The sequence below is a fragment of the Phocoena sinus genome, chromosome 11 (assembly GCF_008692025.1).
Source record: "Phocoena sinus isolate mPhoSin1 chromosome 11, mPhoSin1.pri, whole genome shotgun sequence".
Taxonomy (NCBI): domain Eukaryota; kingdom Metazoa; phylum Chordata; class Mammalia; order Artiodactyla; family Phocoenidae; genus Phocoena; species Phocoena sinus.
This window is the reverse complement of record NC_045773.1, coordinates 12,818,067-12,844,177: the sequence shown is the minus strand read 5'-3', so window position 1 is coordinate 12,844,177 and position 26,111 is coordinate 12,818,067. Positions and strand designations below refer to the sequence as shown.

The window sequence follows — 26,111 nt, the reverse complement described above, 5'->3', positions numbered from 1 at the left end:
AACCAAATTACAGTAAGTCCCCTAAATACGAACCTTCAAGTTGCAGACTTTCAAAGATGCAAACTTGCGTTCCATCAACGTCAGGCGTGAGTGAAATTGCAGCTTGCCCTCCATCTTCCGTTGTTGACAATCTTTCAACTCTACCATCTCCCACTTCCTCTCCTTCCTGCAGTCAGTAACTCTTCTTGCATGTTGACTTGATGCCAGCCCCTGTAGGCCAGCTGTTGTACTACTGTACTTTTCAAGGTACTGTATGTAAGATTAAAAATGTTTTCTTTATTTTTTATGTGTGTTTTTTATGTATTATTTGTGTGAAAAGTATTGTAAACCTATCACAGTACAGTACTATATAGCTGACTGTGTTAGTTGGGTACCTCGGCTAACTTTGTTGGATTTAGGAACAAATTGGACTTACGAACTCGCTCTCAGAATGGAACTCATTCTCATGTAGGGGACTTACTGTAGTGAGTTAGGTCACTGATGTAACGGTGGCTTAAGTAAAATCATCACCAGTTTTTCCCATTTGTTTTCCCCTAAAGTTAATACTTCTGTCCAGTTTCTAAAATATGGCTTTAGAAGGAAATAGTTCCTGCCTGGGATATAGTCAATAAGCAGGAAGTTGATGTCAAAACTGACATTGGTGAGATTCTCTTGCATATGACAGACATGGCCTAACTTCATCCAAATGGCTGTGAATGACTTGGCTGAGCCTCAACAAACCAATGTTTAAAGGCACAGTAAGTGGACTTTTAAGAACTATTTTTTTAATTAAAGTTCAAGTCTTTGTGAACCAGTGTACATGCCAGAATCAAACTGATGCATGCTCAGGGGTTTGCTAAAGTTAAATATAAAGCCAAATCAGAACATCCAAATAATCTCTTAACCAGCATCTCCTTCATTCGAACCCTAACTATTGGTGTTTAGGAATCTTTGGCCAGCAGAATTTTGAGTGCAAGCAAACAAATACGGGAGGTGTCAGATTTGGAGGCAGGATGAATCTGAGTACACAGAGAATAAGATATTATTGGAAGCCACAAAAAGTATTGCCATATCCTGTGGGCATAACATGAGGGGGGAGGTGTGTGGAAGTTAGCAACTCAAACTGATTGTCAAGAGAGGATAAGAAAAATAGCTTTTCCATCAGGTCTGCTTTGGTTCCCCTTTAAATCGCCTTAAAAACCTTTCTATAATGGAAAGAATAAGGGCCAGAGAAGAGAAAGAACTTCCAACCTGGGTAGAGCTACCCACAGTATAACCTACGGGACCGGGTTTATTTCCACTTTAAAATACACCAGAGCTGGTCTGCTCTCCCACTGGGGACCAAAAGAATTCTGTTGTTGAAAATGTATCCTCTATTTCATTAGGATAGTGTTCAGATCAGCAGTTTAAACACCAATAAATTAGACTAATAAATATTTAAATTAGTAATAGTTGAATTTCTTAAATGATATTGTATACTTCATTTCACAGAAAATAACATGAAATACCAAGAGGAATTTGCAAATGCGGTCTAAAAGAACATCTAGCCTGATCACTTAATAAAGCCAATAAATTAATATGCCATTTTAAACCATCATCTTTTGTTTTACCTCCTCCTAGCTCTGCCCTTTCAGGTTTTCTGCGTGTTGCAGAGGCAAGGCTGGTATGCGTTGCACTGACCTGTAAGAGATTTTTGTGTCTGAAACTAGTAAAGCTTGGAGTCTTGTCTCTGGCTTCCTTGATTCTCTGATATCCACTTTATTTAATCTAGAGCACTCGAACAGCAGCTAGAAAGGCCACCCTTCCCTGAGAAAGAAACAGGGATGCAGGTGTAACACCTGCATTCCCTCTGCTGTTGCCTGTGACACAAACTGTTTGAGCCCCAGACCATGTTACCACTTTGCTCAGAGGATAAACATTTGCTCATTTTGTCATTTTGAAAGAGAGACCCAACTTCCCCAAAACAAAGGTGGTAAACATTCTGCAGGGTGTAGCATATCTACACTTGGGTGGGGCTGGTAGCAGGGACATAACAAACAGCAAACCACGCTGTGAAAGTACCATCTTACCCCCCGTGGCCAACTTCATGCCACCCCTTCATGTCCTTCATCCTAGTTGCCAACAGTGGGCTCAGATCTTCCTCTATCAATTTAATTCACTGAGGAATGTGGAGAGGAACACTTTTCTCCTTGTGGTACTTTGATTCTAAAGGCCATGGAAGGAGCATCTATTCTAAGAAAGGATGGGAATGCTAGGATGAGAAAGCTGGTGAGAAAAAAAAAAAAAAGATTATATTGTCTTCTGGACTTTCCTCTGATTAATAAGAGTCCTGAAGACCAGAGGTTACCTCAGTTCTATCTGGGTGGCATTAGACTGACATGCTGAAATGTCACCATGGAAAATTAATCAGTGCCAGCATACCGACTTGCAGACCTTTCATTCAGGAGTAGGAGGGAGAAGATAAATTTAGTCTCATCTGTGGGTCTATAAGAAATGATCTTTAAAAAAGGAAAGAGAAATTTAGGGCATCACTTAAAGGGTACGGAAGTGAGTCCCAGAACAAAGTGTTACTTCCAGAAATGGCCATTAACTTCTCAGCACTCTGTGAAAGGTCTCTTTCTTCCCTGCCCCTGCGCCGTGGCCCCGTAGTATTTTGGAAGAACATGTGATTGCTGTCCTGGGCCTCAGCCCATCCCTTCCAGGAAGATCTCCTTCCTCATGTCTAATGGACACAAGCTGTGTCGTTATGTGTCCCTCACAGTCACCTTCTCTGCCCGGGTGGTCACTTGTTAGAAATGCCTTTAACCGCCTGCTAAGAGCGTTTCATGTTGGAATCAAGGACAGCTTTGAGTCTTTGCTCTGGCTCTGCTGTTATTTTTGTGTTTGCTTACCAACCACTTTCCAGCCCTCTGTTTCTTTATGATTTACAAGCCTTCATTTAAAACTGATTTCCTCCCGTTTCAATGGTCTAAGTACAATGGCAGAAACAATGCACATCCAGAGCAGAAGGAGGAAGATACAGGTGTGAAACTTACAGAAACTGCCAATGTGGTCCTTCGACTCTCAACCCGATTTTGAAATCGCTTTGAAGAAGGCACAGTCTTGGGGCTCATGCACACAGGCCACTTTCACAGCAGTTCCCTGGCACGCAAGTGTGTGTTGGCATTTTACGTGGACATTCCAATGCAGCTGGACTGTACAGAGCAGCACTGAGACCCCCAAAGTTCTAAAGTCACCTTCGCTCACATCATCAGGGGTAGAAGTGACCATTTCCAGGAGGCTCCAATCTTCACTTACCCAGATAACAGTGTCCAACCCATAGTAGGAACGTGTAATATATGATGGATGGATTAATGAATTTGGGCCCTGGTGGTACCCCAATATTCTCTCTTGACATCTAGAACAAATATCCTATTGTAATTCTTTGTATACCTCCTGGTTTTTCCTATTATATTGTGAAGCCGTGGAAGGAAGGGCCAGGCCATGTCTCGCTCATCTCTGTAGTTTCAGAGCCTAGAAGAAAGCCAGGCTCCTAATAGCTATCCAAAAAGTAATTGACAAGTGATGAATCTGTGGGTGGATGAATCAAAGGTTGAATAGGTCAGCGCCCCATTCAACAAAGTGGTCCCATCCTTGGACATTTGAACACTCTGCTCAACTTCTGAGGGTCTTGCTCTTTTTCTCAGGTCCTCCAGGCCCCCCAGAGGCTGTGGCCATAGATGAAATTACAGACACCACTGCTCAGCTCTCCTGGAGACCCGGGCCTGACAGCCACAGCCCCATCACCATGTATGTCATTCAAGCCAGGACTCCGTTCTCCGTGGGCTGGCAAGCAGTTAATACAGGTACCATGTTGGATGCCTGGTGCTGGTGTCTCACAGGGGCTTCTGAAACTCAGCAGAATGGACACAGCTCTGTGGCGGAAGCCGAGAGGCGTCTAGGTTCTCATTCGGACACAGCTACAGATGAGACTTTATGGCAGTGTTTCCTATACCTCAACCAGTATACTATTTGATATTTTTCTTTCTACTGATTCATATTTGTTTGTTTGTTAATTTGTTCTAAGCAATAAGTCTGCAATGATAGTAGGTCTGTTGTGTTATATTTTTGACACACATTTTAAAATACATTAGTTATAAAAATAAAATGCATCATCTATCTGTGCATTGCCTAAAATCATATGTGTACCACGAGTGGGGCACTTTGAAAAGCAGTGGATTATGTTACTGTTTAATCACAGTCTTTGTAAAGTTTGTACACTGCTTTCAAGAAACCCGTATCTAAGGGCCGCGTGGAGCCTCTTGACTTGCTGCCCATTTTTTTTTTTTTTTTTTTTTTTTTGCGGTACGCAGGCCTCTCACTGCTGTGGCCTCCCCCGTTGCAGAGCACAGGCTCCGGACGCGCAGGCTCAGCGGCCATGGCTCACGGGCTCAGCCGCTCCGCGGCATGTGGGATCTTCCCGGACCGGGGCACGAACCCGCATCCCCCGCATCGGCAAGCGGACTCTCAACCACTGCGCCACCAGGGAAGCCCGCTGCCCATTTTTTTAGATGGCTATATTTGGGCATGAAGAGGCATGAGATTTTGTAAAACTAAAGAATACATGTGTTGGCCGTACCATTCCTGCTGCTGTCTATACCTCCAAATTGACTCGTTTTGTTATTTTATTTAGGTTTCGTTTGAGGAAAATGTGGACAAACAAGTAGTTATTGCAAGCAAGTTACACACTCTTCTAGTCTTTCCATTTTAGCTTATCTAACCTCTGAAATGGGTTTCTGTGTTTCCAGCTGAATCATTGACTTTCTTCTGAGTCACGGGAGTGTTTTAGGAAGGAAGGAAGGGAAAAATCTGGAAGTTAAGGAGATAAGAATTCTAGTCCTGACTTAGCTAGTCAGCAGATTTCTATACATCTTCATTTTCCTCTTCTGTGAAATGGGAATAATAAGAATTGTTATGACCCCATACAGAAATGATTGTGATACTTAAAAAAAAATAAATTGCTGAATAAATATAATGAAGGAAAGGAGTGGGATGAAGTTGCGGATTCCCATGACGATAATAATGATGGTTTACAAAAGAAAACAGCTGGAATTGGTTATGCCCTTACTGTGTGCCGTATGTTCTGCTAAGTGCTTTCCTTGAGTGTTCTCAACTGCACTGTGAATAGATATTGTTATTAGCCTTATTTTATGGTGAGGAAACCAAGGCATGGAAAGGCGAAGCAACTTGCCCAAGGTCATTTGGCTACTGAGTGTGGAGTTAGGGCTAGAATCCAGGTTGTCTGACTCCAGAACGCACTTTCTTCACCTTTGGAGGGAAGGACTCTATAAGTGTGGTCCCAAGGAGGCTAGAAGCCACTGAAGCTTAGTCACAGGGGCCTCAGCTTTGTCACAGGGGACGTCCCTCTGAGTCTCCTGGGCCCATTGGGAAATCTTCATAGTAATTAATTCAAAACCCAAAAGGTTGTGCAGTGAGCATAGAAGCCAAGTCCAGAGCTCCATGGCTTGTGGCATCAAGCAGGGGGCCCTGTCCTCTGTGAAGGGAGGCCTTCCCCAAATCCTGCTGGATGAACCCTATCAAATTCTGCCTCTCCGACTCTTTTTCTATTCTTCGTGGGCCGTTCCTTTTATGTTTACAGATTCTTTCTTTTGGTATGCTAACACAGTTCATTAACAGTAATTGTGTGGATTTATAACATTATTACTCCATTGTTATAATAAGTTACAGAGCTTGAGCCATGCAGTCAGACAAAGGTGCAAATCCAGTATGACCTTGGGCGAGTCACTTGACCTTTATGTGGTACGTTTTCCTCATCTATAAAAATGAAGAGAATAATTTCACCTTACTCATAGGATAGTTGGAAGGATTAAACAATAATGCCCAGCCCGATACAGTAAATGCTGAAAAACAGGTGAGGTGAGAACAATAGTGATTATGGTCAAGTAGCTTTGGGCTTTGAAGACTGTCTTTTGTGATGGCATCTGCTGGTGTGTGATTTGAGTTTATTAGTCTGGCACAGAGAGGTCTGGGATTACCTCCCTGCAAGGGCTGTTTGTGCAGCTACCCTCAGACGTGCAGCAGTGCCCCGAACACAGTGATGGTGACGATGATGGATAGAAGTTCCTGTCTTCCTAACGTGGAATCCTATGAAACATGCTCACCTTTTGATGTCTTTCAGTCCCAGAACTCATTGATGGGAAGACATTCACAGCAACTGTGGTGGGTTTGAACCCTTGGGTCGAATATGAATTCCGCACAGTTGCAGCCAACGTGATTGGGATTGGGGAGCCCAGTCAGCCCTCTGAGAAGCGGAGGACAGAAGAGGCCCGTGAGTAGCACCAAGGATACAGGAGCTCCTGTTCCTTAGGGAAAGGCTTTGAATCTCCCTGCACTTCAGCCCTAATGAGGCTCTGTGCTAGCCCACCCTTCCCTGAGTGACTGTGATCATCAGAAATGAGACCAATAGATGCTCAGCTTTACCACCAGGGAGTTTCATCATTTTGTTGGTGTTTTTGTTTTTATTTTTATATATTAACTTTTATTGAAGTATAGTTGATGTACAATATTATATAAGTTATAGGTGTATAATATGGTGATTCACAACTTTTGAAGGTTATACTCCATTTATAGTTATTATAAAATATTGGCTATATTCCCCTGTGTGATATGTCCTTGCAGCTTATTTTGTACATAATAGTTTGTACCTCTTACTCCCCTACCCCTGCGTTGCCTCTCCTCCCTTCCCTCTCCCCACTGGTAACCACTAGCTTGTTCTCTGTCTCTGTGAGTCCCAGCAGTGAGTTTCAATCCAGAGTTACGTTCTCACTCTTCCTTGGGTTCCCTGGTACAGGGCGAGACACTCTGCTTCGTTCTCTCAAACACCACGTCTTTCTTCACTGGTTCCTTTGTCACCGAGGCTCTCCTACCAGGATTATTATTTTTTCAAATGCACACCCACACTTCAAATGAAATCAACTCACAGAAATGTCAAGTGGCAAAGAATAAGTTCTTCAGAAATGTTCAGTAAGATTTTCTTAGGGTATAAACCCTTCCCAAAAGCTAAGGTTGGGAACATCCTAGTAATTCACGCAAGCCTGGCCGGCAGTTTTATAGCAGCTTCTGTGTACGCAGCTTGGGTGAGCACAGTGAGAGAACAACATAAATTCATCTGCATCCCTTGTATTTGTCTCACATAGAGTGGGAGGCCTAGTGTGGGTGTGTGTGAAGGTCCCAGCTGCGATGAGGCCAAATGTTTATTGAAGGAAGAGGAAGGCCCCAGAGCAAATGGAAACTCTGACCCTACTCTTGGACACAAATCCATCTGGCTGTATTTCGTTGGCTTTATCCAAGGGGACATTCCCAGTCACCAAATCTATGCCCCAGCCGGACATTTTTAGATTCTGTCTGGAGTCTTTCATTACAGGATGATACCATAGCTAACCCCATGCTTCCTTTTCCCCTCCAAAATCGTAATGTAATGAATTCCTCTCAGCAATCGTGAGGGGAAAGCTAGCATAATTTGCCCTCTTTTACAGAAGAGGCCTGTAAAAGAAGGCCTCTGCACTCCTCCGTTCTGTCTGTGCCGCACTGTTGTTGGTTGTCGACATGGCTCTGTAATCGTCCTGCATGTGTTCCCACCCTCCAACTAGATTCTGAGCTCTGCACGGGCAGAGTGTGTATCATCACTTCTTTGTGTACCGCCACGTGGTTCATAGATGCCTACCCAAGCCTTAGAACCAGAACCTCAGTCCTTTCCTCATCCCCCTGAACTTTGGCCTCTAGGGGTGGAGCTGAATCATTGTTCAGTCGTGTCAGATAACAGGTGTGCCTCTTGTTGAATGGGAAAGAGGTAACTAATAGCAGTTTCCCGGGTATGTTTCACTTCCGCGAGCTGATGCTTCGGGACCCTCGACCATACAATTTCTGATCTCAGGAGACAAAGCTGTGTGCATCCGAGTATCTGTTTAAACTGAGTCACCTCAGCCAGGCAACCTTGCTGGCCCTCTTGGCCTTTGCCACCTGACATGACTTGTTCTTTTGTCTCCTGAACAGTCCCCGAAGTCACCCCAGCTAACGTCAGTGGAGGCGGAGGCAGCAAATCTGAACTGGTTATAACCTGGGAGGTAAATGAATCAAAGAACGAAAGGAACATACATTAGCCTAGGCTATTGTATTATTTTACTCTGTGTTAAACGTATATGGGAAGTTGCCTTCTCTGTTTTTAACAGCCAAAATCCGTTTGAGTGCAAACACTCCCTCTCACGTGAATGGCTAGCAGGAAAAGATGGCGCTTGCCCATCAGTTGTGGAGTCAAGTTTTAATTCAGTTGGTCACAGGAAAAACAATCATGAAAGGGAAGAGAACGTAAGAAAAAATGTATATATGTATAATATGCACATTAAAGAAGGCTGGTTTAGAGAAACCAGTTTTTCTTTTTTTCCTGAATGACCACAAGGCCAATTGATTTAAAACATCTGCCCACAATAGACTCTGTGTACCAGCACAATTTCCTAAGATTGGCTTTGCTGCAGGAGCCCTCTTGTGTAAAGTATTTTTTCACCAACGTAGAGGTGTGTTAGTCACCACTTTATTAAAAATTGATTTTGAGACAGGAGGTCATAGTTTCAGAAAGAGTCCACAATGATTTTGAAGGATTCTAGGCAACAGCCACGGAAGTTCCAATCTGTCATTTAACCAGAGCCCCAGCAGTGAGAGAAACCACTCACCCCTTCCAGCCCGGCACTTCCGGGCTGAGAGGGAAGATCTTGCCTGAGCCAGGATGGTCCTCACTTCTTTGGTGAGAGCTCTTTCAGTGAGTGTCCGTGTGACCCTGGAGGAAGGGTCCTACTAGATGGTACACATTGGGAATGTTGCTTTTTAGATCAACTGTCCACTGCCTTCCACAGTCATTTCCTACAGTTTCAGAGCTGGGTCTCCCCCATCAGGAAGCCAGGCTCTCCACTGCAGGTTTTCATTGATTATTTTTTTGAACCCTGCTTCAATCCCCCCTGAATATCTCTGGTAGACTGATGGCAAATCCCAAATTGAAGACTCTCGACAAAGCCCCCAATAAGATAGCATGAACACAGGGGCGTATGTGGGGGTGGGGAGTGGAATAAAACAATGTAGCATGTGCATCAAAGTACTGCAGCCTCTGAAGACCGCCTCCCTTTCTTCCCAGACGGTCCCTGAGGAATTACAGAACGGCAGAGGCTTTGGTTACGTGGTGGCCTTCCGGCCTTATGGCAAAATGATCTGGATGCTGACCGTGCTGGCCTCCGCGGACGCCTCCAGATACGTGTTCAGGAATGAGAGCGTGCATCCCTTCTCTCCCTTCGAGGTGAAAGTGGGCGTCTTCAACAATAAAGGAGAAGGCCCTTTCAGTCCCACCACGGTGGTATATTCTGCAGAAGAAGGTATGATGTTTCTTCAATTCTGAGAAGTTGACTTCAGGACGTACAATCGATTTAGCACTCTACCCGTAAACTGAAGGCATATCCTAAATCAAGAAAAGCGTACTATGAAAACTATGGTTCATTATCCACCACCGATCTCTTAGAAAGACAGCAACTCCGTGGTGTATAAAAACAAATGCTTATCCTTTATTAATTCCGCTGCTAAGGACCAAAATCTCAGGTACCATATAAGATCTTCATGTCTATGTATTTATCACATTACTTTCAACAGAATTCTATTTTATGTTATGCCTTTAAGTGAATGCCAACATATAATTTGTATTTCCTCTCAATATGGTTTTTTTCATAAATCACATTGTACTCAAAAATTATTCTGTTATTAAAGAATAGAGTAAGTCACAGAGCGGTGTGATTGCTCTCATTGTCATCTCCGGTGTTATCATGTTTAGGGGTTCTCACTCATTTTCACTGCCTCTGTGCCATCCCTGCTCTCAGAATACCTCTCCTAATGGCCTTCATCTCCATCGGAGCTCACCTTCATTGTTTCAAAGGTGATGTTCAGAATGAGACCATATTAAAAGTTGAGTCACTGACTTGGAGTAAGTGATGATGCAATGAATTCTTCCATCCAGTTAAAAAAGTCAGCCCCTTAGACTCGGTGGTCCTCCATGATCTAGCCCCCACCTCTCTTTTCTGCCTCAACTCCTGCCCCTCTTCCCTGCATACTCCATGTTCCAACCATAGCCAAAGGACTTGCAATTCTCCAAACAAGCTTGAGCCCCTAGTATATGCTTCAACTTCTCTTAAAGTTCCCTGCTTTGCCCACCTTGTGACCTCATGGTCATCCTTCAAAACTCAACTCAAACAACCAAGGTCTTCTCTCATTTCCCCAGGCCCACGGAGTGAGGTGCTTCTCTTTTTCCTTGTGTCTTAACATCACTCTGTTATAATTCTCATCTCAATGTATTATGAATTTTGAATTTTAGTTTTGTGTGTTTCTTGAGGGCCGGCTATTTATTTTTTACCTCTGTGTCGCCAGTGTCGAAACGTGTATGACACACAGACCCCTAATAGATACTGAATGAATTAACACATAAATAGATTCACATGTTGTTATAAATAGACAAAACCTTAGGGTTCTCCATGTATACCATTTTCTGGAACAGAATGTGCATTCCAGAGGGAGCACACAAGTTGACTGTAAACGTACTAGATGAACCTTTAAAATTATTTAATACTTACATATTGATTAGAGTTGCATCAGAAAAAAATACAGCTATCAAATCAAAACCAGGATTTCATTTGTGTTATAACTCACGACATGCCTGAGTTGTTCATTAAGAAAGACCACTGAAGGAAAATCTTTACATAAAGATGGTGCACAGCTCTGGCAAAAATCTGGCAAAAAGAACTGAAATTTAGGGGACAGACTGTGTCCACACTCTCCTTTGCAGCTGAGGAGGTTGAGGCCCAGAAAGCATAAATGACTTGTACAGCCAAGCTCGTAAGACATGCAGCTGGCTGTGCAGAACTGAACTGTCACCCGGCCCTCCTGAAACTTAGTCAAGTCAGTTGACTCTCCTTTTTTCTGTCTAATTTTCATAACCAGTGACTATGACTCTCACCTAGGACAAATGCTAATTAAGAAGGATGTGTGTTAAATAAATTGCTGGCTATGAGACGTGGTGCTTAAACTTACGTGTCCTGGGTTACTTCCCTTCCACCTACCCCTAAATTTAGAAGCCAAAGACTGAAAAAGTCTCTTCACCACCATCTCCCTCACCATTCTCTCCCAGCTGTTAATGATGGTTTCTCTGTAAAATGAGGGTTTGGATCATAATCACTAAGGACTATTCTGTAATCGTTGATTCTTTGCCCATATGATGCCTTTGCATCTAGAAGCCTATTCTGATGCAGCTGGTAGAGTCATAACTTTTTCCATACTTATCTGCAGAACCCACCAAAGCACCAGCCAACATCTTTGCCAGAAGTCTTTCTGCAACAGATGTTGAAGTCTTCTGGGCCTCCCCCATGGAAAAGAATAGAGGTCGGATACAAGGGTATGAGGTAAGCAAGAGACAGGTGCCTTGGCTCTGGGAAAGGGTCCCTACCCCTCAATGAGAACTTTCTAGACACCCTCTGATGGGAAAAAGACCTAAAGTTCCATTTAGAGGCATTTGTTTTAGAGAATCGTTGTTTCTAAAGGGGCGTGAATGGAAGCCCTGAGCATTCCACTGTGAGGTTACCCGTTTCCATGGTACTCTCCAGAGAGCTCTGTCTAAATACATGCAGGTCTAAGCATGTATAAGATGGTTGGCAAAATAAGCTTTGACTTCTGATACACCGAGGATCACTTGGGCTCAAAACAAGGTGGGGAAAAAGGGAGAAATACCCAACCATGACTGTGCCAGTTTACCATCTCACTCCGAAGCTAAGAACAAAAAGGGGGCCTTTGTAATTATCGACGATTTCTCAGCACGCACAAAGCTCTTGGTTCTGAAAGCTCTGCTTATGACTTGCTGTATAGAAAATTAACTCTGTCATAAGAATCTTGTATTTAAAAAAAAATCACCTGATGACGTTGGAGACATCCCCAATAGGTATGACATCCAAGGTCTTCCTTTTTATTTTCTCAGGTAAAATACTGGAGACATGATGACAAAGAAGAAAATGCTCGAAAAATACGAACAATAGGAAATCAGACATCAACAAAAATCACCAACTTAAAAGGCAGCGCTCTGTATCATTTAGCCGTCAAGGCATATAATTCTGCAGGGACAGGCCCCTCCAGTGCGACGGTCAACGTGACAACCAGAAAGCCACGTAAGAACATTCTTGCTCAGAAATATTTTAGAGATTCATCAAACATTCCAAGCTCATTCCCATCCCCACCTCCCAGCGATCATTTGCATACTAATTGGTATCACTATGGAAATTCAGATTTACCTTAGCATTTTAACTGAACCTTTCCGAATACCATACAAAATTCATTGCTCCGGAGGACAGAAAGATAAATGTTTTCTCCTCACTGGGAAGGGCCACTTCTTTTAGCTATAAATGTTAGGTGACCGACTGAATCTTTTTCCATTTGCAATGCTGTATCTCGTCAGATTTTAGTGACCTTGAAGACACATATTAGTGCAATAGCCCGTTAAATTGCCTCCACTCTCAAATTCTAGGAAGGAGATATTCCTCAGAATCCATTGAGATTTAATAATCTGTGACTTCGTATATCTTAAATTTTTACAGCGCCAAGTCAACCCCCCGGAAACATCATATGGAATTCATCGGACTCCAAAATTATCCTGAATTGGGATCAAGTGAAGGCCCTGGATAATGAGTCGGAAGTAAAAGGATACAAAGTGGGTAATTTCTTTTTGCAGAGGCACCTACTCCTGCTGTTAGTGGGGACAGACTGTTCTCATGAATCTTAAGAACCCTGTCTTCGGGGCTTTCCTGGTGGCGCAGTGGTTGAGAGTCCGCCTGCCGATGCAGGGGACACGGGTTCGTTCCCCGGTGCGGGAAGTTCCCACGTACGGCGGAGCAGCTGGGCCCGTGAGCCATGGCCGCTGAGCCTGCACGTCCGGAGCCTGTGCTCCGCAGCGGGAGAGGCCACGACAGTGAGAGGCCCACGTACCGCGAAAAAAAAAAAAAAAGTACCCTGTCCTCTCTCTCCCTGACAGCGCTCTGGCAGCCTCTTTCTCCCAAGCACCAAAGTGGTTTGGTCTGAGTTTTGTCAACAGCCCATGACAGCTGGTCAGGATTTAGAGAATCGCCTATACTTCGGGCTCAGGCAGGGACAATCAGAAATAGTTAAAGACCCTGTGGTTGGGTCTCCAAAAAATCATGAAGAACCACATTTTAAACATTTCTACTGTCAGTTTTGTTCTGTGCTTGTCTTGATGGTATTTTTAATCAACAGTAGTAACTTCTCCCTATTACTAATGGTTAATCTCTTTTGTTCATGTTCCTATTGTTAGGGGTATGTATACACACACACACACACACACACACACACACACACACACACACACGTACGTACATATACATACATATACACAAGGATTTTTTAGGACATTCGTTTGCCTGATCCCATAAACGTTAGCCTGACTTTAAAGAACTAGAAAAGAAAATGGATGTAGCCCTGGTGCCACAATTAAAGGGCCTTTTAAGTATCTTGTTTTGTTTTACTTTGAAACAACATTTGAGACAATGCAGGCCAAACAAAACTAGTCTGCAGGATGCATCAAGCCTGCAGGCTGCTATTTGGTGACATTTTTGGATGCAGCATAGTGACAGTGCTGTCAGGCATTAGTTACAGTTAGTAAAGCCAGGGCTGGAATTGGGAGTTGACATAGTAGGCCATAGAGCCTTAGGTGATGTGATTAGAGAGGGATTCAGAAACCCTCGCTGCTATGGGCTATTTTTCCTTCATCCATGTGGCACAGTGATTTGTATTCTGCCAGCAGAGAAACATTCCCTAAGAACTAATCTTCAGACCTTTCACTGGATCCCTTTGTAAAAGCAAACTTTCTGGAAGGGTCTTACAGAATAGAGCAAAAACGACCACATTTTGGTGCTCTAGTCATTATGTGACTTTAGGTAAATCATGTAACCTTTCTGGGACTGCATTTCCCTTTTATTAAAGGAGAAATCTTCCAGTATCTTCATTTTCCCCTGGGCCTTTGCATCTCTATTCCGTCTCCCTGGGACTGCCGCCTCTTACATCTGCATCCTTAATCAGCCACTCATCTTTCGGGTCTAAGATGAGAAGCCTTCCCTGATGGCCAGAGCTCTCGCTATTTGTCAGATTTTTTTAAAGTACTTTCCATCCTCTCGGGTAATTGTAATTGGCTGATGACTTATTGTGAATCCCCAGACTGTGGACCTCACGAGCACAGCGCCTGAATGGTCCCCATGATTTCTCAAGCCAAGGATGCATTCACTATGGTGGTATTAAAGGGAGCCCTCATTCCTTGAACTCCTGAATCATTAGTCTCTTAGTGAGACATAATGGGAAAGAGTTCATCTGATCAGTTTTATGTAAGACGAGAGAGATGTGGGGTTTGGTAGGCTGGAAGATGAGAGAGGAGAGCGTAGGCTCAAAGAAAGCAAAGAAAGAAGGCAAAAGTGAAGGCAGACCTTGCAACTTTGGGGTCTGACCCAGGCTAACACTGCCGGGACTGAACACGGCACGAGAGAGATGCAGATGTGATCTGGGACGAATTAATTTAACCAAACCAAGGAGGAGAGTGAAAAAACAAACAACAACAAAAAAAAACGGGAGCGAGAAAGTCTTCCTCCCTGCTTCCAGTGTCGCCCAGTAGAACAGAGAGAGAAACCCCAATAAAAATTCAGAAAGCTTTAGGAGTCCCTGTGGAGGGGCACAAGTTCCATGAGTGAACCTCTTACTAGATTTTAAGCTCATGTTGAAGCTGGTGCTGAAATAAATTTGAAAGGCAGGGAGCTGCCTAAAGTACTTCAGGGAACCAAGCAAAATGTTAGTCGGGCAAGAAATCCTGAAGATCATTCAGCCAAAGCCCTTCCTTTCGCAGACGTGAAAACTGAAGGCCGTTGAGTAAAGTGACTTGGAGTGCCCTCAGCTTTCACAGGGCAGGGATCTGTATGCAAGTTGAATTTTACTTCAGTGAACTGGGTCTAAAAGATTATAGGCATTTTTAGAAGAAAACTTGGAAAATGAGTATTATTTTGTTGCTACTTCTTTGTCTTCCTGCCCCCTCTCAGAAACTCTCGTATGAGCTTGTCTTGGTAGCACTTTTCCAAGGAGGCCCTTCTTATATATATATTTTAAAATTCAACAGACACTTTTGCAGACATTTAGAAGATTCCCCTGAGCAGCACAGAATCGGGCAGGTGTGGTGGAATCAAGCAGTATAAGGCCAACACGGCAGTATTCAGCTCCCAGAAAAGAACTGGGGCTTCACGGAGAATTGGGGAAACTTTTTATTTCTATAGAGCTAGAAAAAAACATTGGAACAAATTACAACTGGAGAGCATGGAACCTTTTCAGATGTGAGCAGCAGATCGGATGATATAGGCTAATTTGGTATGGGGGGGATCCAAAATGTATTTATTTAACATATTCATCACAAGGGCTCAACCACAGACTTAATTAAAAAAAAAAAAGAAAGAAAAAGAAAAGAAACAAAAAGGACACCACAGCTTAAGATAGAGTCCTATCCAGAAATCAAGGAAAGAACAGACTATCTCAGGAAAAAAAATAAAAAGACAACACAGCAAGAGCCATGGATTTAGGCTTTTTTTTTCCCCCAAATATGGTTTTTCACGTTAGATCTAAACTATATCTATGAAAAATAGAGTGGCACCTCCGAGTTGGGAATTTCATGCCTTAGGAAGCATCACTCATGGCTGGGTATGAAGTGTGTAAAATGCTGCAGAAACCACATGGGCTGACAGTAGAGGAAAGAGGATTAACAAGGTTAGACCAGGTGGTAGTAAAGGGCCCTTTGTGACTTTTGATTTCCAGTTCGACTCAATTCCTTCCCTGCCCTTTAGGGCTGGGACTGGAGGAGCCAGACTCCCTACACATCCTCATTTAGATCCCAAGGAATCTCACTGTAACTGGTTATAGATATTGAAATGCTACATATACAATGTTAACGTTCAGGGATATATATAGTTCTGTAAAAATTATACATCTGTGTGTATGTGTGTGTGTGTTTGGTTTTCTACCTAAACTGTTGAGATTCGTGGGATTTCTGCTTGCGTAAATAGTCTCGAACAGAAGTTGACTTTAGAAAGTTTAAGGCGCAAAGTATTCTTTCAGCACAGAGTGTCAAGCTACTTTATTATACTTGAGCTAAAAAGAGAGCGTCTGGTTTCAGTATCACAAACTAAACTGTCTACAGAGCCAGGCAGGTTATGTAAAGGAATTCAGTTAGCTTAATCCTTTCAATACATACTGTCAGTATACGTGCCAAGCACTGTTTTAATTCTTAATTTTGTAATAACCCATGAAGTAGGTGCAGTTATTAGCCCCAGTTTTATAGATGAAGAACCCATGGCATAGAGTTTAGTAACTTGCCTATTTCACATAGCTAGTATTTTTTTCACTGATTTATTGAGATACACTTGACATATAACATTGTGTAAGTTTAAGGTATACAGTGTGTTGATTTGATACCTTTATATATTGCAAAAAGATCACCACCATAGCATTTACTAATGCCTCCATCCCATCACATAATTACCATTCCTTGTTTGTGGTGAGAACATTTTAGATCTACTTTCTTAGCAACATTCAAGTATATGGTACAGTGTTGTTAACACAGCTAGTATACTGAAGACCTGTGCTCTGAACACAGGCAGTATGGATCCAGAGTCCCACCTTTTAACCACTCAGCTATTCTGCCTGCCATCAGGAAGCAAATAGATCAAGTGGTAATAAAGTAGTACCAAGAGAAGTAATAAAGTAGTACCAAGAGTGAGGAGAATAGGCAGTGCCATGGGATAGATAGGAGAGACATTATTTTAAATAAAGCACAGGGAAAGGCTCTATCAAGAGGTGACATTTCAATTGGGCCATGAAAAAAGGAGAGAATAAGATAGGCAGCTCTCTGAGAGTGTTCCAAGCATAGTGAACAGGATATGCAAAGGTCCTGAGGTAGATACATGCCCATGTGACACAATAGGAAGTGTTGGAGAGTGTGATAAGCTACAGAGCTTGTGATGGTCCAGGATAGGCATCAGCTTCTCAGCTCCAGCCAATTATTGCCAGACAGGAATGTAGACCAGTGTGGCCATATCTTCCAGTTTTTAGTAGAACCCAAAACTTTATCATGTATAGTTTCTTGGTTTGTACATGTTGACATCTAACTCAAAAAAAAAAAAAAAAATGTAAACCCACTAAGGGCCCAATAGTTAAAATATGCAGGCCAAATGTTACCCATGGGCCACGAGCTTTCTATGATCTAACCCCCCTTGTTTTGCATTCATGAAGACAGAGACCAGAGAGGGGAAGCAAGTTGCCCACAGTGGTGGCCAAGCTGGTCTCAGTTACGAATATAGGCTGTGAACCCAGACTGCCTGGGTTTGAATGCTGGATCCCCCACTTACTGGCCATGAGACCCTGGGCACATTGCTAAACACCTCCAGGTCTCAGATTTCTCATCTTTAAAATCAGAATAATAACAGTGCCTACCTCAAGGGGTAATCTATATTAGCACATAGAATATAAAGTGTTCAAACACATAGTAAGCATTCAATAACGTTTGATTCTATTATCAGTATTCTCACAAATTCACTCTTCCTCTGTGTCTTCCACTCTGGATTATAGGAAATGCAAGCACAGCCTTTAAGTCAATCAGCTGAACCAAGTGTTTAGTGTAAATAAAGGTTTTACAGGCCTTTATTTAGGTGCCACTGCAGTCCCCATCATTAGAAGACTGATAAGCAATGCTGATAAAAGGGCAGTTTCTTCCTGGAAGTCTTTCTTTTGGATTTACAGTTGAAACTAGTTGAATCCTCTGTGCTCTGGCAGAGCTGAATCAAAGAAGCAATTTATTCCTCAAAGCCAGGTGTGCCCTTGCATCCCATCAGCCAGCTCATGTTCCTGAAGGGCCATGATGAGATGCTGTGACAGTCCTGAATGTGCCTCAGGATTTATTTGAGCCTGATCATTAGTGAGGGGATGCTCTGAGAAGGAAGGGGGACGCTTATGAATCTTTCCACCTCAAGGAAATTGTGTTTTCCACCTTGTATTAGAGAGACATAAATAAAGGTGATGAAATGCCAGGAAACAAATGGGATCTAAACCGTTTTAAGGGAATTTTATGAATTTCACTTGTGTTTGATTTTTTTTTTTTGCAGTGGTAGAGACGGGTAACCCTATGTCTCTGACCTCAGCCAATCAGAATTTACAGTGGGTCTTAGGGAAAGAGGAGCCAGTCCTGTGGTTCTCAAAGTGTGGTCTCTGGAGCAGAGGCAATGGTGTTACCTGGGAACTTGTTAGAGATGCAGATTTTTCAAGTTCCACCTGAAACCCACTAAATCAGAAACTCTGGGGTGGAGCCCAGTGTTCTGTGTTTTAATAAGCCCTCCAGGCAACTCTGATGCAGGCTCAGGTTGGAGAACGCTGATCTCATTCATGATTCACTGAATGAACATCCCCTGAAGATCTTTCTTAACGATGTGTCACGGCCTGGACCCTTCTGCTATGGAGCCTGACTCAGGAGGGCTGGGGCGAGGCTGGAGAAGGATTTCTCAACCTCCCCACTGGTGTCACTTTGAGCTGGATAATTCTCTGTTGTGGGGACTGTCCTCTGCGTTATAGGAGGACCCACCCATCCGTTGTGACAACAGAAGATGTCTGCAGACATTGCCAGATGCCCCAGGGAACCAAACTGGTCCTCCCCGCTCCCACCCCTGTTGAGAACCAGTGGCCTGCAGCCTCAGTATTTTTTACAAGCTCCCCAGGTGCTTCTAACACACAGCCAGGACCAGAACCATTCATGTTACCCAACCCTATTTTTTTTTTTTTTTATTGTCAAGAGAAATGATGGGTTATGGTGATTTAAGAGTACAGGCTTAGGAACCCTCATCTTACCACTCACCAGCTCTGTGACATCTCTGGGCCTCAGTTTCCTCATCTGCAGAAAAGAATAACTGTGCCTGTCCTGTCAGGTTGTTGTGGCAGTTAAATATGGTCATGTCAATAGAGTGCCTGGCTCATTGTAAACATCAGAAAGTATTTGTGGGACAGTTCTCGTCACAATTATCATATCCAGAAAGGCAGGTGCACCTCTCTGGGCCTTTATCTTTTGTTCCTGGTGGGAATTGTTGGTGACCACAGTAGGCAATGCCAGGTGGTGAATGTATTTTCAAGAGAGCTAGTTGCCTATCTCTTCACACGAACTACCAGCCTAGTCTCTGACCCAGAGGAAACCAAGAAGGGGAACAAAGAGTGGCACTGTTGAAGCTACATGAGTGGCACTGTTGAAGCTACAGACACTTCTAGAGTGAGAGTAATTGCCCCATAACATTCCCTCTTTTCTGTGTAGCTGAAAAAGCGGTCCAGTGTCCTCGGGGGGTTATAGCACTTGTCTTTCAGAGATGCTCTCCCTGTTCTGAAATGTCCTCTTTCCAAAGGATTAATAATAATGATAACTTTTGGCCTGATTTTTACACCTTACTTTTTGCTTCTAACCTTTGCTGTGTATGTTTGTACCTTTTGTTCCTTTTAAGGCTTCATAGATACTGTTTCTTACATGCTTCCTTTGAGCCCTTCATTTTATTCAGTCCTGTGCAATTGTAAAGACTTCCCAGAAAAGTGGGTGTTATTGTCCCCGTTTTACAGATGTGGGGTGGGCAGTGAGGCTCAGAGCGGGAAAGTAAGTGGGCCACGGTCACACAGCAGCCAAGTCTGTCCTCATGCCAAAGACCCTCATGCGTAACTGAGCTCTGTACATCCACCTTCTCCATGTGTGTTAACTGACCTTCCAGAGGCTACATGAGGCCACACAGCACGTCGTTAGACTCATGCTAGCCCCGCTGCCATGCTGCACAGCGCTTTAAACTCTTTCCTCATAATGAAATCAGTGGTGGCTGCAGACATGCCCCTCGCTATTAAATGAGCCTTCCAAATGCAAGTGGGCAGCCTGACAACCTCGGCGTCCCCGCATTTCACTGGTGCCCAGAGGTGAAAGTGAAGGAATGCTCCCTCCTTGGGGCCTTTGTGAGGACAGCAGGTGATACCTGTTCTTTCCATATTGGCAGGTCTTGTACAGATGGAGCAGACAAAGCAGCACATCTGTCATTGAAACAAATGAAACATCAGTGGAGCTTTCTTTGCCTTTTGATGAAGATTATATAATAGAAATTAAGCCATTCAGTGATGGAGGAGATGGCAGCAGCAGTGAACAGATTCGAATTCCAAAGATATCAAGTAAGAATGTCTTTTTTTGCCTCCCTTCTCCCTGTCTGCCCTATCTCCTAAGCTTCCCAGTGAGTCAGGGCTAGGGTGAAATTAAGCCCGAAAAAAAAAAAAAAAAAAAGCTAAAATAAAAATGGACGATACTATCCCCCTTCCTCAGACTACTGGTATTTGCTGACCTCAGGTAGTTTTGTGCAGAAGACAGTTTGACTAGTTTTGACTGATTTAATCAGCTGGCTATCAAAGATCAGGTTAAAGCAGCCCCAAATCAGTCACCCAGGCTTTTCCATGTGGACCCATGTAGTTTGCATGTACAATAACCCCAAAATTACAGCTTAGAAAGTTAAAAGCATGACTCAGGAAGAACAAGCAAAGCGTTCTTTAAAATGCTCTGGAAACCTCTCCGTAGTGACACAATATAATGTCTTTGGCCAAAAATATTTTGAACTTGACACTGTTTATTTTGAACATGCGTATGTAACATATGTACATAAATGCACATGTCTACAGATAGTCAAGATTATCTTTGTTTACAAAGACTGTTGAAGAGTGTGTTCTTTTTTGAGCCAAATACATTCAACTTAGTTTTCAAATACTATGTTTGCAAATATCTCAGCAGCATATTATTTTTGGGGGTTTTTTTTTGTATGATTTTATTTATTTGAAATTAAAAGAAAAAAAAACAGAACAGGCAAATCCATAGAGGCAGATTAGTGGCTGGTAGTGACTGGCCAGCGGTGTGAATTGTGGCTTAACGGGTACTGGGTTTCCATTCGGATGATGAAAAAGTTCTGGAACTAGCTTACAGTCCCGGTTGTACAGCATTGGAGTGAACTTAATGTCACTGAATTGTACACTTTAAAATGGTAACTTTTACGTCATGTGTATTTTACCACAATAATAAAAAGTATAAGATTGCCATTAGGTATCTAAGTATAGATTTTCATTGGCCTTTGGATTTAACAGTCTAGAGATAAGGGGTTCAGTGAAGGCTGGAGATAGGAACTTTCAAGCCATCAGTGGAGATACGATATTTTAAATCATGGGCAACCCTCACTACAGAGTTCTGAGCTTCAGCCCCTTTGCCAAGTGTCCATCATAGTAGTTTTCAGATGAGGAAAGGGTCTAGTATTCTTGCTGATATCAAGTTTTAGTAAAGCATCCACTAAGCCATTTTAATTACATCTATAAAATTTGGATGCCTCAAATCAGAAAACAAAATGTTTAATGGTCATTTCACCCTTCTTCTGAATAAGCACTTGTTAATGTTAATGGACAATAGAACAGGACTTCAGGTGGGAAACCAAGGCTGCCCCAAGACATGCTCCGAATTCAGGAGTAATTTGCCAGTTTCCAGATGAGGTTTATATTTACTGCACCTTTTTTGCATACAAACACTAAAGGCATTTTTGTCTTTTAAAACACTGGGGAGAATTGGTTTCTACATATCAGAAGAGGACTCTTAACTTCTGTTGGAAGGAACCAGATTTATGGTGAGATGTGGAAATTATCTCCAGGCCAAAAAAACACAAGATGAGAATTTGTTTTGGGATTAATTTATCTCACCTTCTTTAAATCTGACTTCATACTTGCTTATCATTGCAAGGATTTTTTTTTTTAAAGACTGACTGATGATTCTTGGTTTAATTCATTACAAAAACATTTTAAGCAATTTTATTGGTAAAATTATTAGATGATAAGGATGTAACTGTGAGCAAAACATGATCTCTTTCTCAAGAGGTTTTCCATTTTGTTGGTCAGAGATCTTACGATCTTGATAAAACCTCAAATGACAGTTGGTAACTTCTTACTGTGAAAAAATGTAAGATGTATAAGAAAAAGTTTTAAGAGGATTGAGATTATCTTGTTGGGCAAAAAAAAAAAAAAAAAAGAGGTATGTTTAGACAGACATGAGTTGGAATCCCAATTCAGTTATTTACTAACTGGGTAATCTTAGACTTATCTTACTTCTCTGGGCCCCCATTTCCTTAGCAGTTAAATGGTGTGATAACCATACCAGAGGTCTTCAGGGTTTTTATAGGAATTAAATGTCATGTGGCTCTGTGCCCAGCATTAAGCTTGAATTCGAAAGGGAACATCAATGTTTATTTTGCTGCATCATTGATATCGTAGTGTTTATCAGTAATGTTACCAGTCATATTGAAGTTTCTTCTCATGTTAGAGGGGGACACCCTCCTTTTACAGATGCTTAAACAGAGATCCAGAGATGTCCCCCACCTGCTCCCAGGTTCATAGCTAGGGGATCATAGAACTGAGACTGAAAAAGTCAACAAGAGATGGTCATTTCCAGTAGACTTCAGATAGTTCTTCGGTTTCCAAAAGCCCTGGGGCCCCGCCTCCCTTTGTTGCTGAGGTGAGTAAATTTCTTCTCTCTCCAGATGCCTATGCAAGAGGAGCGGGGCCGTCCACTTCCAACGCGTGCACGCTGTCGGCCATCAGTACGATCATGATCTCCCTCACAGCCAGGTCCAGTTTATGACAACAGTTCTCTAAAGGACTTGCAGTTTATAATATAAGCAGCGCTTAGCTAGTTGTTTGAAGACACCCAGTACGAAGTAATATTGCTGTTCAAGTACATCTTATTACTGGAAAAACAAATGTTTTTTGCTTCTTTAGGAATGGCATTCTACAGTACTTCCTCAAAGCCAATCTAGCTTTGTCTGAAGTTTCTTTGGAAACTCTGCAATGCACTGAAGACATCTGTAATACGATGTTACCAAAGCAGTTTACATATGTCCTTATATGCATATTTTTTATTATATATTTAGTGTTTTATAGAATTTTTTAAAGTTAACATGAAATGTAGATATTAATTTTTTTCCTCTGCTGTAAAATGCTATGGGCAACACAGTCATATGGTTATTATTTGAAAATAGTTCCTTTAAAGACAGAGTTGGAAACTCACCTTGGTAAGTACATCGCAGATTCCTTGTACAGTTTTATAAGGGTCTAGTGGCAGAACAGCTGAAGACTTGGTCTGTAACTCAAGGCTGCTGTATGGAAATGACTCTTGGGATGACTAATGTACTGAATCAAGTCGTTCTGCCATGTACAATATGCTTTCCAGCCCTGCTGTGAATTCTGTTGTTCAACACAACCTGAGATGGTTTCAGGAATGGCTGCAGTCTCAAAACCTAAACTAACTTGCCCAAGAGGCACCTTGTGCAATATTCCCATCCCTGAATTTAGCCTCCTACGGTAAGACTTTCTTTTCCCTCAACTCAGTTAACATTGTCTTTGTAGCAGTAGCATTATCTTAGACATGACATTGGAAGTTAAATATCCTGTAGTAACATAGACCAAAAGTTAATAGAGTCAACCGTGTCTTTCAAAGGATAAAAGATAATTTTACTATCTTTAAATGTATCTGTCTTGAATGTACATTTAACAACAAAAAGGGTAATTCTCTGTTGATGGATTCGTAACTTCTTTACAAAATTTCTTATAGATAATATGTGTATCTCTTTAATAATAGAGCCCTTCTTTTGAATCAAAATTATGTATGGAGTCTGGCAGATTTCTCCTGTTTCAGCAACTAGCTGCCACAAAGAATTTTTTTCATGACTCTATAAAAGATCTTTAGTACAATGGTGTGGTGGTATCTCAATGAGTCTCCTGTTTTGCAATAGGTAGCCTCATTGCTTTACAAGCTTCATCTTCTACGTTTTAAAATCACACATTGGAAAATGACAATATCAACAAAACTGTATTCTTATGAAAAGAACTGTTTGTAATAATGGGGGAGGTTTTGTAAGCTGACACTAGTGAAACAGTGCATATAAAAGGCAATGAAATTTTCTATAAAAATTTTCACATGTAGACACGCTGCCACCTTTACTTCTTTCTCAGAGAGCTCAAATTTGCCTGTAATTTGTCATTTTTCCTTAACTTTTCAACCTTCTAGCTATATTTATCCAATAAAGTCATAATCAGGATTCCACTTGTGTAAAAACTAGGGTGGTAACTGGAAAAAAAATATTGTCAGTATTTCAAGCTGTGTTCCTTTCTTAGTTTGATATGGTTACTTCTATGTTAAAATAAAACAAAATTTTAAATCACGTGCAAAAAAAATCAACAAAATAATAAAATGAATGAAAAAACAATGATACCCCCAGGTAGTTCCCAACCCCAGTGTAAATATTTACCAGTGATCTAGCATATGTAATCTCTTTTTAAAGGTATTGTTAATAAATATTCTGTCATTTGTAAAGATACTTGTCTTTTGAGAGCATTTTTCCTGCCTGCCTGTCAGGGAATTTGTTAGCTCACCCTTGTGCTAGTTATAATTTAAGATCATAGAGGGACTCAGAAGTCTCTGGTCACGATCCAAAGCTAGTTGACCCAGAGCTCTTCCTTTGGAATTGACAACCCTGAAAACATCATTGCAAATCCTCTTTGGAGGTAGAGAGGGACAAAAATCCACAAATAAATGTCCTGAAGATCAAACTTGAATAGATCCTCTGCATTAGCTAAGTCTTTTCTGTATTTAACCTAAGGCTATCTGTTGTTTTAAGGTTTCCCCAACCCCACTGCTAAAAGGATAGAATCTAAACTTGAGGCCCTTCTTAATGTAATAACAGCTTAACTCTGTACCCGGCCATACAGAGTCCTCACTGGCCCCTGAACACTGCTTGCTTTTGGCCTCACCTCTGTGCCTTTTGGGCATCTGGTTGCCCCTTCCTGAAATACCCCCCACTGTTCTTTATCACCTGAATCCCCACTGTCCTAGGGTAGGCTCGTCTGTGAAGCCTTCCCACACTCCAGTCCTTGGTGACATCCTTCCTCTGAATGAGCTGTAAGCCCTGTCGATACCCCTCATTTAGTAATTAATCAGGTACTACTTTTGGAAATCTCTTGTACTGTTATCTTGCATTTTAACTTAACTCCTGTATTGTTACTTAATTTTCCTTGTATGTATGCCTTGTCTTCCCAACTAGACTGTAAGCTCCTTGAGGGCAGGGACTTTGGTCTTATCTTCCATGTACTCTCCATAGTGCCTAGCACAGTGCCTTGCAATAAATAATCATTGTTTAATTGATCGAAAGGGTCTTTGAAGTAGCATTTTGCATCAGTTGCCTACCTGTGTGCCCTAGCGAACCAATCAGAGGAGACTGTGTCACTATTTTGCAAGGTGGCAGAAAGTGTCAGAAGGCCTGGCTTCTGACTTGATGCCTTGAAAAAGTCCTTTAATCTCTCAGCTTCATCATCTGATACATGAGGCCCTGGATTAGCTGAGTCTGACCGAGCTCAAGATGTTTTTTAACAGTGCCCCGTGGACACCTTCACCCAAACGTGTCTGATTTGTTGGTTTCCATGGTTGTTGCAGGTTAGGCTCACTGGTTGCGAGCAACAGAAGCAACTCTGGATAACCTGAGCAAACCAAAAGGAATGACCCTGGTCAGATAACATAAGCCAAGGAGACACTGAATGCCCAAGCCTTGGCGAGAATAAGAAGCAGGCCACTCCGAGGATCAAGCCTGCAGGAACTTTGCAAAGTCTTTTGGGGGAGCTACTGTGGGGATGAATTGGCCCTGTTTCTGATTTTGTTGCCACTCTGTTCAGTATCCAAATTCCTAGAAGAGGCTGATCGATCCAATTTGTGTCATGCCACCTGAGCATCTCGATCATGCACTCGGGAGAGAGTTTCTTAAAGGAAAATTGAGATGATGTTTCTAGAAGATGGGATAATAAACGCTAAGAAGGTCTAAGCAGCACACTCTCTATGCTTAGACCTCCAGGCGGGATTCCCCAACCCCTAGTACCTGTTAATATGTGCAGGGGGG

General features: G+C 42.3%; 1 protein-coding gene across 1 annotated transcript in view; it reads left to right on the top strand.

The window, feature by feature from the left end:
* The window catches only part of CNTN4 (contactin 4), a 984,995-nt gene extending 959,629 nt beyond the window's left edge, over positions 1-25,366 (top strand). Inside the window, exons 17-25 of the mRNA XM_032650303.1 lie at positions 3,666-3,824; positions 6,158-6,307; positions 8,032-8,102; positions 9,161-9,395; positions 11,350-11,462; positions 12,032-12,218; positions 12,645-12,757; positions 20,151-20,319; positions 22,707-25,366. Of these exons, the coding sequence (XP_032506194.1) occupies positions 3,666-3,824; positions 6,158-6,307; positions 8,032-8,102; positions 9,161-9,395; positions 11,350-11,462; positions 12,032-12,218; positions 12,645-12,757; positions 20,151-20,319; positions 22,707-22,807 (1,298 nt within the window). The 3' untranslated portion in view covers positions 22,808-25,366. The remainder of the gene's footprint in view (positions 1-3,665; positions 3,825-6,157; positions 6,308-8,031; positions 8,103-9,160; positions 9,396-11,349; positions 11,463-12,031; positions 12,219-12,644; positions 12,758-20,150; positions 20,320-22,706) is intronic.
* The last annotated feature ends 745 nt before the right edge of the window (positions 25,367-26,111 follow it).